Below are 17919 nucleotides of genomic sequence, written 5' to 3'. Positions count from 1 at the left end.
CTTCCCAAACTGGCCCTCTTAGATAACAAAATATAGACACGGTTCCAAATATAATGATCAAACATACTGGGGAATACTAAATATCACAGATGATATTCTGTTATCTCTGTATATAATCAAGTTTTCTCTTTAGCCTCTCAAATTATTACATTTTTCAATTTTTTCTTTACATAACTGTACAAGAGATTTGCTATTAATAAAGAAGTAGCTTGCCCATTGCTGTAATAAATTAATCCCTTTTTTCATTGCCCTCAGTCAATCCAGAGTAAATACTACACTTTGAATAAAACGGAAAGCTGATCTGAGAGCTGAGGGCGGGAAGCCCTGAGGTAGATGCTTTGCGTCTATTTACATGTCATCCCAGCCTGATTCATTTTTTTATCTTTTCATAGCCCTTTGGCTAAACAAACTGTTGCTTGCTCTTGGTTTTCATATTGCATAAATACGTTCAAAGAGGCTAGTGGATATAAAGGGAAAAAGTTAGAAATATAATTGCTGGAGGAAAGACGGTTAATTCCTACAACACACTGCTCTGCTTTTCCTCAGACTGTGTGTGTGTGTGTGTGTGTGTGTGTGTGTGTGTGTGTGTGTGTGTGTGTGTGTGTGTGTGTGTGTGTGTGTGTGTGTGTGTGTGTGTGTACGCGCACGCGTGAACGCGCGCATGCCAGTACTGGGGCTTGAATTCAGAACCTTGCACTCTTGCTTGGTCTGGCTTATGGCTGGCATTTCTGCCATTTGAGCCACATCTCCACTTCTGGCTTTTTGCTGTCAATTGGAGATAAGAGATTTCTCTGCCCAGGCTGGCTTCAAATGGCAGTTCTCAAATCTGAGTCCCCTGAGTAAGCTAGGATTACAGGTGTGAGCCACCAGCACCTGGCTTTCCTTAGGCTTTTTATAGTTTCTACTAGTTGAAAACTTTTCTTATTAAACTGTTTTGTGGTATTTGACAATCCTTGACATCCCTAGCTCAACACTGTGACTAAATATCATTAGTGGAGTGTGTGTGTGTGTGTGTGTGTGTGTGTGTGTGTGTGTGTGTGTTGGAAGACTCCTCTGAGGCACTGTTGTGTGTTCTTTCTAACAGAGCTCATGTCATGTGAGGAGCTCCATTCAATATTACACTTGGTGCTCCAGGCTGGGAATATCATGAATGCTGTGAGTAAAATCCACAACAATTCAGCAGTTGTGTTTGAAGCTTTATTGTCTGCCTAAAGTCATAACATGTTCCTTTTCTTGCTTTATCTTTATAGGGAGGGTATGCCGGCAACGCAGTAGGATTTAAACTATCTTCTTTGCTCAAATTGGCAGACACAAAAGCAAACAAACCTGGGATGAATCTTCTGCATTTTGTCGCACAGGTAGGAGGAAACAATTAATACAGAGAGAACATATGTGAATCCGTATTGGAGAATGGGAAGCTTGTTCCATACATGAGACATGATGTCTGAGTTAGGAGAGGACGTGGCAGGTTCCAAGAAGATTCTCTTTTCAGATCCCCTATTTGCAGATGCCGAGGTTGAGCTGTGGGTCTATAGAGCTGCTGGGGAGTGGATGAGTGAGGCAGAGGCTGAGAAGCCCTCTGGAAGGAGTCAGATATCCGAGGTGCAGAATTGGAATTCCATACTTGCAATGGGAAGCTAGCAGGAGTTTACGCACAGCAGAATGGCATGAACAGTTTTGAGTGGAGGTAGAAAAATAAGGCAGGTGGACACTGGATTAGAGTGGAGCGAGAATGAGAAATAGAATTCATCTTGGTGGCAGTTGTCTCTATCTGGTGAGAGTTGGAGAGGGTCATGGCCCTGGGGACGGAGAGAAAACTGGATGGTGGGTGAACCACTTCTGTGAAATGGATAGAAATTATGTCCACTTGGGTGTATAGAATGTGTTTATGTCCTTTGAGAAAATGTTGGAGTACTTTGCTGCTATTAAAGGGTTTGGAGCCTACCCATGCGTTCTTTTTGTTGGATCCCACTTGCTCTGCCACTGAGCTACATCCCAAGTCAATTGCCTCTTATTTTGACAGAACACCAGAATAGCTTGGCCTAAAGGGTGATTGTCTCTTTGTAATTAAACAACCTCAACTAATTGCTTATTAATTGCTTATTATTGCTAATTATTTGCTTTCCCTTCTTGGAATTCCCTGTTTTCACACCAGTGACAGGCATCTTTGACCTGAGAAGGAAACTACCTGCATGCATAGTTCTACTTCCTCACACAAGTTAAAGACCTTGAGACCCTCTATTTCATTTTTGTGCAGTACTAGGGCTTGAACTTGGGGCCTTGCACTCTTGCTTGACTTTTTCATTCAGGGCTGGTGGTCTGCTACTTGAACCACAACTCCACTTCCAGCTTTTTGGTCGTTAATTGGAGATAGGAGTCTAATAATGACATTGGGGGGGAGGGGGCTGGGCTGTCTTTGAAGTGCAAGCCTCAGATGTCAGCTTCCTGAGTAGCTAGGATAACAGGTGTGAGCCACCGGCAACCAGCTTCTCTATTTCTTTATCTAATTATGAAGCAAGGATAACTTACTCCAAGCTGGGTAATGGAAAGGACTGGAAGGGACACTTCCATAAAGGGCCTAGCTCAATGTTTGGCCTTTAGAACATTCCCTATACATAGCATACACTATATGACTGTATGACCGTATTCTTCAGAAGATAGAGGGCCATGCTTAACTCAGTATTTGATAGATTTTTGTTTTGCTGTGTGAGAATGGAACTTGAGGCCTTGTGTGTGCTAGAGTACTGAGCCAGACTTAAGGACTTGTTTGAAAAGTTCATTTTTCAAGGCTTTCAGGGGGAAAAAAATCTGCATTTTCTATCTAGCCTACCCACTTTTTGGCAGACTGTATTCCATTCTGTTTGTCCGCTGACTCTGGGTAATTTGGCCATTGAATGGGGGAAGGAAGCTTTCAGAGTTAGTAACAGCTCCTTTCCCACCTGCCTTCCTCTCACCTCCCAGCAGGTACCTACTGATTAAACTCAGTATGCAAACTGGTTTTACAGCAGAGAGTATCTTACGCCTTTAAAAACACACTCAGAGGTATGGGTGATATTTAAGCAGGATATATTGGATTCTCTTAGAAACAATAAGCCTGCTAAATTGCCACCTCTTCCATTGAGTTGCAATGCACATGAGTTGTATTCCATGGCAGATTACTTGCTGTGTCTGAGAATTGAGGTTTTTCTGGTAAATATGAAGATAGCAGAGTTCCTGTCTCTGGGAATTGCTGAGAATATATCAAGGTGTCAAAAGACACAAGAAGTTGAAGGCTCCTTTAATCTGGAAGAAAATGATTTCCTTTAATCTATCCAGTGAGGGAATATTCTGGTTTTGTTCCAGGAAGCTCAAAAGCAAGATGCTGTTCTTCTAAACTTTTCTGAAAAGCTGCATCATGTTCAAGAGGCTGCAAGGTAAGCAAAGAGGGCAGAGGATATGCATTGTGATGGCTGGGCTGCAGCTCAGTGGCAGAGCAGTTGCCTAGCAAATGCAATGTCCTATGTTTGATTCCTCAGTACAAAAAAAAAAAAAGACAAAAAAAAAGTGCATTGTGAGAATCCAGTTTTCTTAATGGTCCTCTTAGGAAAATGGCTGAGAAGTTAGAACTCTTAGATTTGAATATGAACTTTGAAAAGCTTTCTTAGTGTGTGTGCACACATATGCCAATACTGGAGCTTGAAATCAGGAATGGGTGCTGTCCATTAGCTTTTGCCACTCAAGGCTGGTGCTCTAATTTTTAAGCTACACCTCTGCTTTTGGCTTTTTGGTAGTTATTTGGGTATTAGTATCTCACAGACTTTTCTGCCTAGGCTGGCTTCGAACCATGATCCTCAGATCTCATACTACTGAAAATCTAGGAGTATAGAGATGTGTTACTAGTGCCCAACTTAAAAAGATTTCTGTTAGACTTTCAGAACTTCTTTTAATTTGTTTAAAAGAAATTTGTTTGGAGAAAATTGATGTTTTTTTTAAAATTTAAGCTTTATTTTTAAACTAAAAGAAACAATGTTAGTCTATCCTATGAGTATCACCAGTTTAAAAAAATATATAGCTTAAGAACTTCAAATCCTTCCACACCCAAAAAATTCAAACAACACAGCTTATTATCCTGGGAGTTGGTTCCTATCAGTCAAACGGAGAGCCATACATCACTGTTTCCTTGTGGAATCTAGCATGGTCCATTTATTTTCTATTACATTAAAAGGGTTTGGAACCATACCAAGAGCTGTGACAGGATTTGATTTTTAAATTAGTCACTCAGTGTGACAGAGAAAGTACCTACCAAGCATAAAGCTCTAATTACATAACTCTAATTTGCTTTTAATCCTAATATAGGTGTATATTTTAAGGTGGCTATAATCTGTGAGAATGTCCTATTTTGAGTTCTTATAATACATATCTGTGCATCCCATGGTATTATTTCAAATAACTAGTTCTTCAAAGAAAATCCCTCTGATTTGTTACCGTTGCCAGCCTGGCTGACTTCAGGCTGTCCCGTGGAGTTACTCAGTGTAGAGCAGGAAGAGTTTGCTCAGCTCACCACTGCATGTGTGGACCCAGTTCATATCTCTGTACTTTTTCTTTTTTCTTTTTAGTACTGGGCTGTGAACACACAGGTCTTTACACTTGCTAAGCTGGTGCCCTGCCACTTAAGGCATACCTCCAGCCCTGTTTTAATGCTAGTGATTTTCAAGATGGAGTCTAGCAAACTTTGCTGCTGAGGCTGGCCATGAATCTAGATCCTCCAGATCTCATCCTCCTGAGTAACTGAGATTATAGATGTGAGCCACCAGCACATGGCTTCCCACAGATCTCCAGTCCCTGGGCTCAAGCACTCCTCTTGCCCCACTTTCTGAGTAGCTAACACTATGGGTGTGTACCACCACACCCGACTATGTCATATATTTTGTGTATGTGTGTGTACGTGTGTGTTTGTGCATGGTATTGGAGTCTTAACTGAAGGCTTCCTGCTTGCTAGGTTAAGTGCTCTACCACTTGAACCATGCCCTGGTCCTTTTGTTCTTAGTTTGCTTTTCAGATGGAATCTTGTGCTAACTTTGCCTAGATTAGTCTTAAACATCAGTTCTCCTACCTCCACCTCCCTGTATCTGGGACCACAGGCATGTGCCACCACACCCAGCCTATCATGTACTTATTATATGTGTGACTCTAGCCAGCTATGATAGCTATGAACCATCTGCATATAAACAAATGAACCACAGCTCATAGCCCTGTCATTGGCCAGTATCTCACTGATACTAACTTTATGAACACGTAACCACAGATTATATGCCTTTCCAAAAGGAGAATTATCAGTGCAGAGGTATAAACATTTCATAATTCATGTTTACAGATTACTAGATTATGATGTAAAAATGAATATGTTCATCTTATGACACAGACTTATTCACTTTTTAATGTTGTGTGAAATTATTTTTATTCTGACTAGTATAGAACTATTATCAAGAGATATGTAAGGAGAAACTACCATTACTTTCTTTCCTTCCTTTCTTCCTTTCTTGCTTTCTTTGTTGTTATTGTTTTTGGTGGGACTTGGGTTTGAACTCAGGGTCTTTAGTTTGCTAGACTGGTGTTCTACCACTAAGCCACATGGCCAGCCCTATTCTTCACTGGTTATTTTTAGTATAAGAGTCTCACTTCCTGCCCACTGGGAGTCTCCATGAACCTACTTTATAGTTGTTAGGATCATAGGTGTGAGCTATCATGTCTAGATTCCCTCCATAGAGATGGAGTCTTTCTGCCTGGGCTGCTCTAGAACTTCAGTCCTCTTGTTCTCAAGCCATGTAGCTTGAGATGACTGCATACAATTGCACCCAGCTATGAGTTGAGAAGGGTTCTCATGAACTTTCCTGCCCTTACTAGCTTTGAACTACATTCCTCCTGATTTCAGACTTCCAAGTAGCTGGGATTACAGAAATGAGCCACCGGCCTCTGGCTACCATTACATTTCTAGCTAGCAAAAAATCAGTTTAGCTAGATAATACCTTAGAAAACATCCTTTTGGTAAGGCTTGCTTATTTGAAATGGAGGGTTGAATACATGGGTGTATCCGATCTCAGATAGGACCAATAACCAATGAAGATAAAAATTTTCATTGCACTAAGAAAGACAAGAGAGTTGGGCACCAGTGGCTCACACTTGTGATCCTAGCTACTCAGGAGGCTGAGATCTAAGTATCACAATTCGAAGCCAGCCAGGTGGGAAAGTCCATAAGACACTAATACCTAATTAATCACCAAAAAGCCAAAACTGGAATTGTGGTTCAAGTAGTATAAAGCCAGCCTTGAATGGAGAAAGCTAATGGACAGCACCTAGGCTCTGAGTTCAAGCCCCAGTACCAACACACACACACACACACACACACACACACACACACACACACACACAAAACAAACAAAAAATCTATACAACTGGCACTGGTGATTCATGGCTACTCAGGAGGCTGAGATCTGAGAATCGTGGCTGAAAGCCAGCCTGGGCATGAAACTCTGTGAGACTCTTATCTCCAATTAACCACCAAAAAGCCAGAAGAGGAGCTGTAGCTCCAAGTGGTAGAGAGCTGGCCTTGAGTACAAAATCTAAAGGATAGCACCCAGGCCCTGCGTTCAAGCCCCACAACTAGCACAGAAAACAAAGCCATCCATCATGTTCTACTAATCTTGACTTGATGCATGTAACAGAATCATTACAATCAATCTGATCATTCACTCTCAGAGCTGGTGGCTGTGTTTTAGTGCTCTATACAATAGGGAGAGTGTGTGTGGCTACCTGTGAGACGTAGTGTCTGCTTAGTTTCTCCACGGGGCCCTTAGTACTGGGACTGTGGGCCTCTATTGCCTTGCCTTTTGTGGGCTAGAGCTTACTAATCCAGGGAAAGCATTGTGTGGTGATGCTGTTGCATAAAGGTGTTCAGACCTGCTTTATGAAAAGCTTTGCAAATCATGGGGCTTGAGTTGCCACATCTCCAAGAACAGTGACGGCCTGTGCCCTGAACCAGCGTGTGTGTGTGTCCATCAAACAGATGGAACTGGTTTAACATACCCACACCTTGTGCCAACTGCCCACTCTCCCCTTCCTTCTCTAGATTATCTCTGGATAACACCGAGGCGGAACTGCGCTCCCTCTTTGTCAGGACGAGATCGCTTCAGGAAAATGTCCAGCGGGATGGGGAGCTCTGCCAGCAGATGGAAGATTTCCTTCAGGTCAGTCCCTCAAATCTCAGCCTTCGGCAGCCCTGGAAAGGCTGCCTCAGTTTCCCCTGGGTGAATTGCAGAGTAGCAGGCTCTCATTTATAGTTCCCCAAAGCTAGTACAAGGAACCTATACTGCTCCATAAACATGCCAGATCCACCTTCCTGTGGTGAACCTATAGCAGCCTGGGGCATTGACGCTCCAACTCTGCCCAGCAACTCAACATCTGGTTGTACACCTGTCATGGTTTTGGAACACAAAGTTCTATTGAAATCTCCCTACATTGCAGGACCCAGGCCAATCTTCCTTTTGTTTTTGTTTTTCTGAAGGGCCAGTACCAGGGCTTGAACCTAAGAGTCTTACACTCTTGCTTGGTTTTTTAGCTCAAGACTGACACTCTACCACTTGGGCCACATCTTCACTTTGGGCTTTTTGCTGACTAATTAGTGATAAGAGTCTCATAGATTGTCTTCCCTGGGCTAGCTATAAACAAGGAACCTCCGATCTCAGCCTTCTGAGTAGATAGGGTTACAGGTATAAGCCACTGGTGCCCATCCCTGATCATCGTCCTTCCTTCTTGGGACCACTGCACATGGATGGGTATGGGTTTTGGGCAGCAGAACACACATAGTTACTCTGCCTGTCAACATTGGAACATCAGCCCACAGGGTGTGTCAGGAGCTGCTCTGAATAACATCAACAAAAACTAGCAGAGTGGACATGTTTGTGGCGGCTCACCATGACTCACTAATCACATAGTCTGACATCTTTTTAATCTGCTTTATTAAAAGAGAAAAAAAAGTGGCACCGTTTCCTGCTGTTAGTCTTCTACGAGATAGGATGCAGCCATTAGCTCAGTAGCTAAGACCCATGACTGGGAGTTGTGGAGCAGAGTTACCTGCGTGCTAGGTTGGAACAGTGAGGGCCGGGGCTTTGTGCATTCACTGGGCTCCTTTGAATAGTATATGTCCTTCAGCTCCACCTGCAAATGCTGCATTGTGTGTGGCTCTGCTGTGAGTTTATTTTTATTATTAAACATGTTCTCCGTTTACTTTCAAGCATAACCAGACTCATACCTTTTGGGATTTGTTGTTTGTTTTTTGGTGCTGGGGATGAGACCCAAAGCCTCTTGCATGCTAGGCAGGTGCTCTGCTCACAGTCCCTTCACATAGACACATTTTTCTCCTAGTGCAACAACAAAGCAAATGCTACTACCATCATTGCTTCAGTACCACCAAACAGTATTGAGCACAGTTGGATGAACAAAAGAAATTATGAAATTCAAGAGTAAGAACTGCCACGTGTCACAGTGAAGAATTTGGATATTTCTTTCCTTCTCCCAAGTTTTTACCTTAAGTTTAATATTTTATGCTAAATCTCTCTCTCTCTCTCTTTCTCTCTCTCTCTGTCTTTTTTTTGTCTCTCCCACCTTCCTCTCATGGAGCTAGGGATTAAACTCATGACTTCTGTGTGCTAAGCACTCTACTGCTAAGCTGTATCTTCCACAATTAAACTAAACCTTAATATAGAACCCCCCTTTTTTTTGGCAAAGGTATGGAATTTGAACTCAAGGCCTCTTGCCTTCAAGGTAGGCTTTTTATAGTTAAGTTCTACCTCTAGTCACTAATTTTTGTGATGAGGTCTCCCTTCGTACCCTGGTGCATGCTCAGGCGTCAGTCCACCTATTTTAGCCTTCCTGTCATAGCTGGGATGACACACTCATACTACCAAGGACTTCAGGAACTTTTCTGCCCAGGCTGGCCTGGAACTGCAATCCTCTTGATGTTAGCCTCCCATGAAGCTACAGTGCCAGGCCATGAACCCCTGGCACCTAGCTGTGCAATGGGATTTGGGATGAAAAATGTCTCTACTCTCTCCTTACCTATAGACCATTGTTTTAGTTCTTTAAACTTTTCTTACTGGAAGTTTTTGTTTCTTTGGGATATAATTTTATTTTGTTGGTGGTGGTAATTGCTATGTAAGTGCTATACCACTGAGCTATGCCCCATGCCCTGTCAATTGCTTTTATCTCTGAAAATAAAATATGATACATAGCTAGGTATTTTTCTTTCTTAAATAGTGAGACAAAGTTTTTTAAAATGGGTTAGGATCGGAGCATGAAGGGCTGTGAAGTCTCAGGACCTGCTGTGGTAAGCAGAATGGGTCAGCTTGTGGGGAGTTGTTTGTTGGGCCTTTTTCTTGCATACTTAGATAAACCTAGGGCAAGCCCTAACCTCTGTTCAAGATTTTTGAGAAAGATCATTGGAACACTTTTTTTCTGCAGATCAGTTTCAACATTTTGAAATAGATTTTGGGCAAGCCATACTGGTTTGGAACTTTGATCCCTAGCAGTCAAGTTCAAGGTGAAAGTTCAGTCTCTATGAAAGAGAATAAGCCCTTTCACCAGTGCAACTTTGGACTTTTGTGTCCCTGGTCCTGTGGGACTCAAGACACATGACTCAACTATGTTTTTTTTTCTCAGATCAGCGGCCAGAGCCGTTCATTTTCCCTGGTGCGGGGCTGGCTTTGGTGTGGGCCTGTCGCCCAGGGTCTGCAGAGCAGGGACCTGGCAGAGCCCAGCTCCCAGCATAGGCTTTTGTCAGGAAGACTATGCTTCTCCAGTTGAGCTATTCTTGGCTGGAATCCATATTTCCCCTTCAGAAGAATGACAGGCAAAGATTTATCCCTTCATGAATGTTCGTCTCTCCATAAAGAAAGATAGAGTATAAACACGCATACTGCCGTGGGCTACTGACTCAGATGGTTACTGTCTCTGGTATTCACTTTCCTACATAGTTTAGATTTTCTACTACCTCTAGAATGTGTTTGATTTAAAAGAAAAGGCCATTTAGGGGGAAAGTTGTTGGAATGAGGGGGAGGTGGTGGGTCTGAGCTGGCAGGACGTGCTCAGACAGTAAGTCCTCCTCAAAAGTGGGCAGCTTGCAGCTTCTGCCGCACCATAGTTCCAACCCCCTCATTCCAAGAGTAGTTGTTCACATTTAAGCCCTTGGGCTACGTGTAGTGGCTCACACCTGTAATCCCAGCTACTTGGGAGGTAGAGATCAGGAAGATCTTAGTTCAAGGCCTACGTAGACTCCATCTTAATAATCAAGCTGAATGTGTTGGGACTTGTTTGTAATCCCAGCTATGCTGGGGGCATTGGTAGAAAGATTGCAATACAAGGCTACTCCTGGGGCAAAAGCCAAGATCCTGGGCTGGGAAGGTGGCTCAGTGGTAGAGTGCTTGTCTTGCATGCATGAGGCCCTGGGTTCGATTCCTCAGCACCACATAAGCAGAAAAAAGCCAGAAGTGGCATTGTGGCTCAAGTGGTAGGGCGCTAGCTTTGATCTGAAGAGCTGAGGGACAGCACCCAGGTCCAGAGGTCAGCCCTCACAACAACAATAACAACAACAAAAGCTAAGATTCTATCTGGAAAAAATGACTGAAGGCCAAAAGAGCTACTAGAGCACCTGTTAAACAAGCTCCAGACCCTAAGTTCAAAGCTCAGGTTGCCACACACAGACAAAAAAGAAGAAAAATAGCCCATTTTTGGAAAGACAGGACATGTGATTTCACCGAGTAGCAAATTTCCTTCCTGTAAACTGCATTTCCCCATCAGCAGGCAAGGGAAGATTTCCACATCATTCCAGATGTTCCATCTCCCAGGTGATGGGGAAGAAATGCTCCCTCCCTCACCACACCGCCTCACCATTAGCTCTTGAGGTGCTTGCTCACCTGCCCCAGGACACTGCAGGTGGCAGGTGGCTGGGGCTCCTTGGGTGACCCTGTTATCCTACTGGAGTTGGGAGAGTAATGCAGTGGAAATGGCACAGGGTTAGACTCTGCTGGGTTTTTAGTGAAATGTCGATGTGGGTCTATCTCAAATCTACTCTCTGCATGTGGGGTTCAAGCGTGGACTGTGACTAGCCCTTCCCAGCTGACTTGGACAGTAGTCCACGCTAAAGCACCCCTCTTAGTGATCTGATAGGCTCAAGCGTAGACTCCCTCTGGACAGGGCAGCGTGGGCAGTTTGTCAGGACAAACCCTAAAGACAACCCTTGCCAATAGAAGAGTCAAGTTTGAGAGAAAGAAGAATAGGAACAGGAGATTTTCCTAATAAAACCAACCTTTCTAGTGACCTTCAAGGTGAAAATTTTATCAGCACCCTCTACATTAGCTTTAAATCTGTTTTTTTCTTCTGGTTATTGTGGGGGGAGGGGGTTTAGATGGAGATCTCATTGTGTAGCCCTGGCTAACCTCAGTCTGACTCAGCCTCTCAAATTCTGGGGTTATAGGATTATAGGCATGCACTACCATGCCTGATTCTTCCATTTTGTGGTTTAGGAGAGAGAGATGAGCTCCTAGCTTTCCCCAAGTTCAGTTGGAGTTGACTTATACAGCAGTCATGCAGTAACCCTTCCCTTCCCAGAGACTTGAGATGGGACTCTGGCAGTGTGTCTTCCTGAGTACTTCAGATCACGCTGCTTCAGCTGATCTGTGTATTGCACTGAGTCTGTCTGTGTCTCTGCAGTTTGCCATGGAGAAGCTGTCGGAACTGGAGCACTGGAGACGGGAGCTGCAGGGAGAGTCTCATACCCTCATAGATTTTTTCTGCGAAGACAAAGAAACCATGAAGCTGGACGAATGCTTCCAGATATTCAGAGACTTCTGCACCAGATTCAACAAAGCAGTTAAGGTATGGCCAGTGGCATCGTTGCGTTTCCAGACTCTGACTTTTTGCTTTGATCCAATTCTCTGTCCATGGGACAACAGTTCGGTCTAGGGGTTCTGTGGTTTCCGGAAGTGTCAGGCTGGGTTGTGACACAGGTCCTCTCCTGTGATGGTCAGTGGTGGCTCTGATGTGGCATGGTGTCTTAGTGTTCACATCAGCATACGTAACGCCCTAAAAGTGTTCCATTCATAGACCTTCTCAAGGATGGAAGTCACAGTGTCTAAGAATCTCCCTAACAGCCTGTCTCTCTTGCTCAACCCAAGTGGATTAAAGAGTGCTTGTTTTCAGAGTTTCTGTGGTCCACCTAGAGGAAAGGCCTCTCTTTTACTCATCTGCAGCCCCGCATCATTGCCATGGCACTGGCTCTATAAGGACCCTGTTGTTCTTTGTAGCATGGCCTCCGATAGTTTCCCCTATCTAGGGACCACACCCCTGTATGGATCACAGCAGCCATGCTTCCTCCCCTCAGCTGCCAATTCCATTGCTCTCTGAGTTGAATTTGGAAGTCATAAATCAAACTTCTGTTAAGTAACACCAAACAATAAGCCATGGTGGCTCATGCCTATAATCCTAGCTATTCAGGAGGCTGACATCTGAGAATTGCAGTTAGAAGCCAGCCTGAATAAAAAATGTCTGTGAGACCTCTCTCTCCAATTAATCAATCTCTCTCTCTCTGTTCCTCTCTCTCACTCTTTCCCCTCTTCCCCCTCTCTTTCTCTCTCCCACTCTCCCCCCCCATACACACACACACACACACACACACACAGCCAAATGTGATGGTGGCTCAAGTAATAGAACACTATCCTTGGGCAAAACAGGTCAGGGACAGTGCCCAGGCCCTGGGTTCAAGCTCCTGGACCCACAAAAGAAAAGAAAAAAGAAAAAGTAGCTCTCATCTTTCATTTCAGGTAGCCCCAAGGAGCCACATACCCCCAAATTATCTCTTGTCCTATATTTTATTTTGTTTATTGATTTATTTAGTTGGTGCTAGGGATCAAACCCAGGGCTTACACTGTTACCCTAAATGCAGATCTATCCATGGCTGGATCTCTGGGAAAGACTGGGCACATTCCTCACAAGCTCAGAATTACTTGGATTTTCCAGCCTCTCCTTTCTCTGTCCAGCTGAGGGGAGGAGACTGAGCCTGTGGCCACGTTGATGTACTTCTATCCAAGCAGTGAGCTCAGCTGTGGGAGACTGTGGAGGATGGGGGAAGCCAAATTGGCTCTTTCTGAGGAGCTCAGTCCATGTCCAAATCCTACAAGCCTATAAGGCCACCTGCATAGCGCATTCTACCTGAGAGCCAAGACCTAGCCCCTCCCACCAGAGCAGCCTGCATGGGAGACGGCTGAGAGAGATGGGAATGATGGGAGGCCAGAAGGCCGATGCCGGAGCTGTAGGAGGAGCAGGAGTCCTCAGCCAGCGCCTCACAGAAGCTTGGCCAGGAAAAGTTCATTGGAGGAGGAAGTGGATTTTCAAACAAAAAAATTGCTAACAAGAACAGATTTGGGTGGTGATGTCTGTGTAATTATGTAATTACACACACAGATGTCACAATCCAAAAGAGTTGTGATTTGTGACACAGCCAGCTCTCCATGGCCACCATTCCACATCTGCAGCTTCAGCCAACCCCAAGTTGTAAATACCTTAAGAAACTACATCAGTGCTTGGTATAGTGGCTCATGCCTATCATCTTGGGAAACTGAGATCAGGAGGATCACAGTTTGAGGCTAGCCTCAGGCAAAAAGTTAGTGAGACACCATCTCAATCAACAGCTGGGTGTGGTAGCATATACCTGTCATTCCAGCTATTTGAGAAGTTGCAATATGAAGGACTGGCCCCAACCTACCAGGGCATGAACAGCATTAGACCCTATCCTCAAAATACTAAAGTCAAAACCAAACAAACAAATGCTGAGGATATGGCTCCAGTAGTAGAGCCACCTGCCTAGGAGGAACAAAGCCCTGAGTTCCACTCCCAGTAACATCCCCCATCCCCTAAAAAATAAAATAAAATTTAAAAACCTGGATCTGAGCAGCAAAAGTACATTGTCATTCCATGAATGATACATTAAAGTGGGCTTTCAAACTTTTGTTTTAATATTCACAGGTTCAGATTCCATTGCATGGGATAGGGTGGAGTGTTTTGCATCGGGGTGGATTTGCAAGGCACCCCTGTTCTTGTCCTTTTCTCTGGTTGTGGGGGGCCAGGGCAGGCATCTCTTAGTATTTGGGGCACACCTTTCTGTATCCAGGTCATTGTTAAGTAGCAGTGTGTGTTATGTGCATGCAAGTGTGTGGCGTGTGCACACATCAGCACAGTTCTATCATACCTATGCTACAGTTTGCATGCAGAACATTTCACAGTGGTTTTTCTCTGTGCATTGCTTACATAGTCGTTTTCTCCATCCTCCTCCTGGTCTTTCCCTACTTAGAAACCAAGCTGACTTTCCTGGAATTGAAGTCCTGTGCATATTTGGAATTGTAGCCCTGGCTGAAAACTAAAAGTTGGGCCAAGGGATTAGATGAGAACAGTCGAGGTTGTTGGAGCCAGGCCCAGCAGTGAGCCTGGGTCAGATCCCCTAAGACACTTTAGGGAATCTCCACGCACTGCGACAAGTGCGCATCTGCAAACCAGCCAGAGCCCAGGGCCGCCCTCCCCGCGCACCTCTCCCAGGTGGGCGGCCCTGGAGTCGCAGGTGAGCCACGCGTGTCTCATGCTGGCTTCTCTCCACCCTTGCTCAGGACAACCACGACCGAGAGCTGCATGAACAGAGGCAGCTGCAGCGGCTAAGGGAGCTGGAACAGAAGCGGCGCTCCTGGACGGCAGGAGAGCTGGGGGGCTTTGGCAGGAGCAGCAGCGAGAACGATGTCGAGCTACTGGCCAAGAAGGGCACGGAGGACCTACCCCCTTTCCTGCAGCCCAGACCCATCAGCCCTTCCTACCGGCCCCCCAACATGCGCCGCTCCCGCCTGTCCCTGGGTGCGTCTGCTGACCGGGAGCTGCTGACCTTCTTGGAGAGCACCACCGACAGCTCGGAGGGGCCCAACAAGTTCAACAGCTTGCCCCGGAACAGCGCCCGGCAGCCCCGGCCCACCATGGCCTGGATGGGACCCAGAGAGCCAAAGGACCCCGACCCCGACTTCGCACCCAACCCTCCCGCCTCTGAAAGCCTGGAGAAAGCCCCCGGCCCACCCTCAGCCTGGCAGAGTGCCCCCCAGGCTGCAGAGCCTGCCCCCAGCGTCCCCCGAGCTCGACACGAGGGGGTCGGGGTCTTGCGGAAGAGGAACAGTGAGCCGGCGGGCTTGCGGCCCGCACCCGTCCCTGCGCTGTCGCCACTCGCTCTGGGCGTCAAGGAGCACGAGCTGGTGACCGGGCTGACCCCGTTCGACCTCCAGGGTGCCGAGGCGCCCCTGCCCACATCCCCATTGACGCCGAGTGACCTCAGCCCTGGGGAGCAGGCGCCCCCGGGGCGGGGCAGCGACAGCCCGACCCCCGTGGACGAGGTCCCCCAGGAGAGCCTCCACGCCGCCCCGGAGGGCGCCGGGGCCGCCGCCGAGGAGTCCGTGGGCAGCAGTGACCCGGAGAGCCAGGACCCCGGGCGCCTGTTCTACATCTCGGACACCACCGACTGCTCGCTGACCTTGGACTGCTCGGAGGGCGCCGAGCCCAGGCCCGGAGATGGGGAGAGGGAAGGGAGCGACTCCGTGTCCTCGGGGGCTGGGGATCTGGGGCCCTGCCAGGCTCCTGCGCCCGCCTCCCCGAAAGCCGGGCTCGGCTGCAAGGCCGGCCCGCCCCGGGACAGAGCCCTGCGAGGGAAGGACGCCGCGGCCACGCCGAAGAGGGGCTCCCTCAAAGAGGCGTCTCCGGGGGTCCCCAAGCCCGCGGCCGCCCGGCGCAGCCAGGGGGCGGCGGCGCCCCGGGCCGTGCGGACCTTGACCTCCTGGGAGAGCGAGAGCATGCGCAAGGTGGTCCCCATCTCCAAGTCCAGCCGCGGGCCGGGGCCCGCCCGGGGCGCCCCCCGGGAGCCCCCCCACGGCGCAGACCCGCCCCTGGCACGCCAGAGCTCGGTGCGGGGCACGGCGGACACCTCGCCCCGGCGGCCGCCCTCGGGGAGGCCGGGGCCGGCGGGGGGCGAGGAGCCGGCGCGGGGCGGCCGGCTGCCGGGGAAGGAGGCGGCCCCGCTGCAGCGCAGGGGCTCCCTCAAGCCCAGCGCCAAGCCCCTCAGGAACATTCCCCGGCCCAAGCCCGAGGACAGTAAGGTCTCCAGCTCCGAGAGCCCTGCGGACGAGCCCGGCGCCCCCCGGGGCCCGGCCCCCATCCCCAGCTTCGCTCGAAATACTGTGGCCTCCTCGTCCCGGTGCCTGAAAACCGACGTCCCGCCCGCCGCCAAAGCCCGCGCCATCACCAGGACCGTCTCCCAGCGGCAGCTGAAGGTCAAGGGCGGCCCCGAGGACGCCGGCCCCCGGGACGGCACCCTGAGGCGTGCCAGCAGCGCCCGGGCCCCCAGAAAGTGCCCCGAATCCCCCGAGGGGCCCGACGCCGACAGCCCGCTGAAGGCCAGGGGGGCCAGGGACAGGGCCTCCCTCCGGCTGAAGGACGCCGGGAGGGCCACGCTGGGGAGGATCCTCCATCCTCTGCAGAAGTGATGCGCCACCCCCCCTGGCCGCCCCAGCCCTGAAGATCTGGGGGCCTCCGGGCCGCAGCTTGTCGTGCGCACTCCTGCTGTCAAATCCAGGGTGTGGAAAGCCACCTGCCTCACCTCCGGGGGGGGGGGGGGGGATCCCCTAACCCTCATCCTGCACCCAAGACAAAGGTTCCACCATCCATGATAGACTGGATAGGATGACATTATGTAATAACTGAACAAAAAAAAAGAAAAAAAAATACTTCTGGCCAGTTTTTATATATCAAAGACTTATTTTTTAATATTATAACAATAAAATAATGTTGTAGTTGGTTCCTTTTGCAGAGTGAAATGCCTCTCAGGGGAGAAACCTTATCCTTAAAGTGAAGAGGCTCCTATCTTCCTGGATTTCCAGGCCCCAGACTCCCTGACCTGCCCAAAATTGGCCCTGCATGGGCAGCTGCTCCCCCCTCCCCGAGGCCTTGGGTGTTCTGGCCTTGCCTGTATGTCCTTGTGTTTCTCTGCAGGTCTGTGTGTGAATGAAAGGCGATGTTAGACTTAGGTAGACAGAAATCATATATATGTTCCTGCCTTTTTTTTGGGTGATCCCCAAGGCATCAGCGAAGTGCTTCCTGCAGACGGTGGATCCCAGAACCTCCACGTGCTGTTTTTGGGTGGGAAGACATCAGAGGCAGTGTGGCCGTGCACATGGTCCTCATTTGGTTTCTCCGTTTTGTATCGGTTATAAAGCTGTGATGGCTGCTCTGACATGTGTCTGCCTTGGCTCCAGAACCTCGCGTGCCCCCAGCCTTCCTCCTCTCCCTCTGCCTGCTCCAAGCCCTCCTCTCAAATGTCACTGGTGCCTGCCGTTCCCCCTGGCCTTCACCCTCTCAGGTTCCTGTTCTCAGCGGTACTTTTTTTTTAGTGTTGACATTTCTTCCTTGGTATAGTGGTGGTCAAGTCCCAATTCAAGCTATTTTATCAGAAATTCTTAGGTTTTTTTTTTTTTTTACTTTCATTCAAAAGAAAGCATAAAATCTCCCCCAGTACTCTTTCATGACCTCTCTAGGAAATGGGAGAATGAATAATTGAAAGTTTTTTGTTTTTTTAAAGATTGTCTCCCCTTTTCACTCTGGATCACATATGAGTGAAACCTCATCTTAGATCTGACATTGGTAGGTAGATGGATCTAGGTAAGAGCTGCATTTGTGGAGATCCTGTGATGAATGAAGTAAGAGTCTCACTACTATAGAATATTACTTTTCATCATAATTAGCTTTTCATCGTAATTAATGGAAACCATTGCCATAAGCCATGGCATTAACCATTGAAAAGGCCAACATTCAGGT

The 17919-nt window shown here is 47.6% G+C and overlaps 1 protein-coding gene across 1 annotated transcript in view; it reads left to right on the top strand.

The window, feature by feature from the left end:
• The window catches only part of Fhdc1 (FH2 domain containing 1), a 40866-nt gene extending 24256 nt beyond the window's left edge, over positions 1-16610 (top strand). Inside the window, exons 7-12 of the mRNA XM_042701888.1 lie at positions 1085-1155; positions 1251-1358; positions 3343-3413; positions 7106-7223; positions 11743-11907; positions 14688-16610. Coding sequence (XP_042557822.1) covers positions 1085-1155; positions 1251-1358; positions 3343-3413; positions 7106-7223; positions 11743-11907; positions 14688-16592 — 2438 coding nt within the window. The 3' untranslated portion in view covers positions 16593-16610. The remainder of the gene's footprint in view (positions 1-1084; positions 1156-1250; positions 1359-3342; positions 3414-7105; positions 7224-11742; positions 11908-14687) is intronic.
• Positions 16611-17919: the final 1309 nt, after the last annotated feature.

This window comes from Dipodomys spectabilis, unplaced genomic scaffold, assembly GCF_019054845.1.
Source record: "Dipodomys spectabilis isolate Male_0828 unplaced genomic scaffold, ASM1905484v1 ptg000297l, whole genome shotgun sequence".
In the NCBI taxonomy this organism is placed as follows: domain Eukaryota; kingdom Metazoa; phylum Chordata; class Mammalia; order Rodentia; family Heteromyidae; genus Dipodomys; species Dipodomys spectabilis.
Note: the sequence above shows the minus strand (reverse complement) of the source record. Positions and strands in the feature narration are given on the sequence as shown.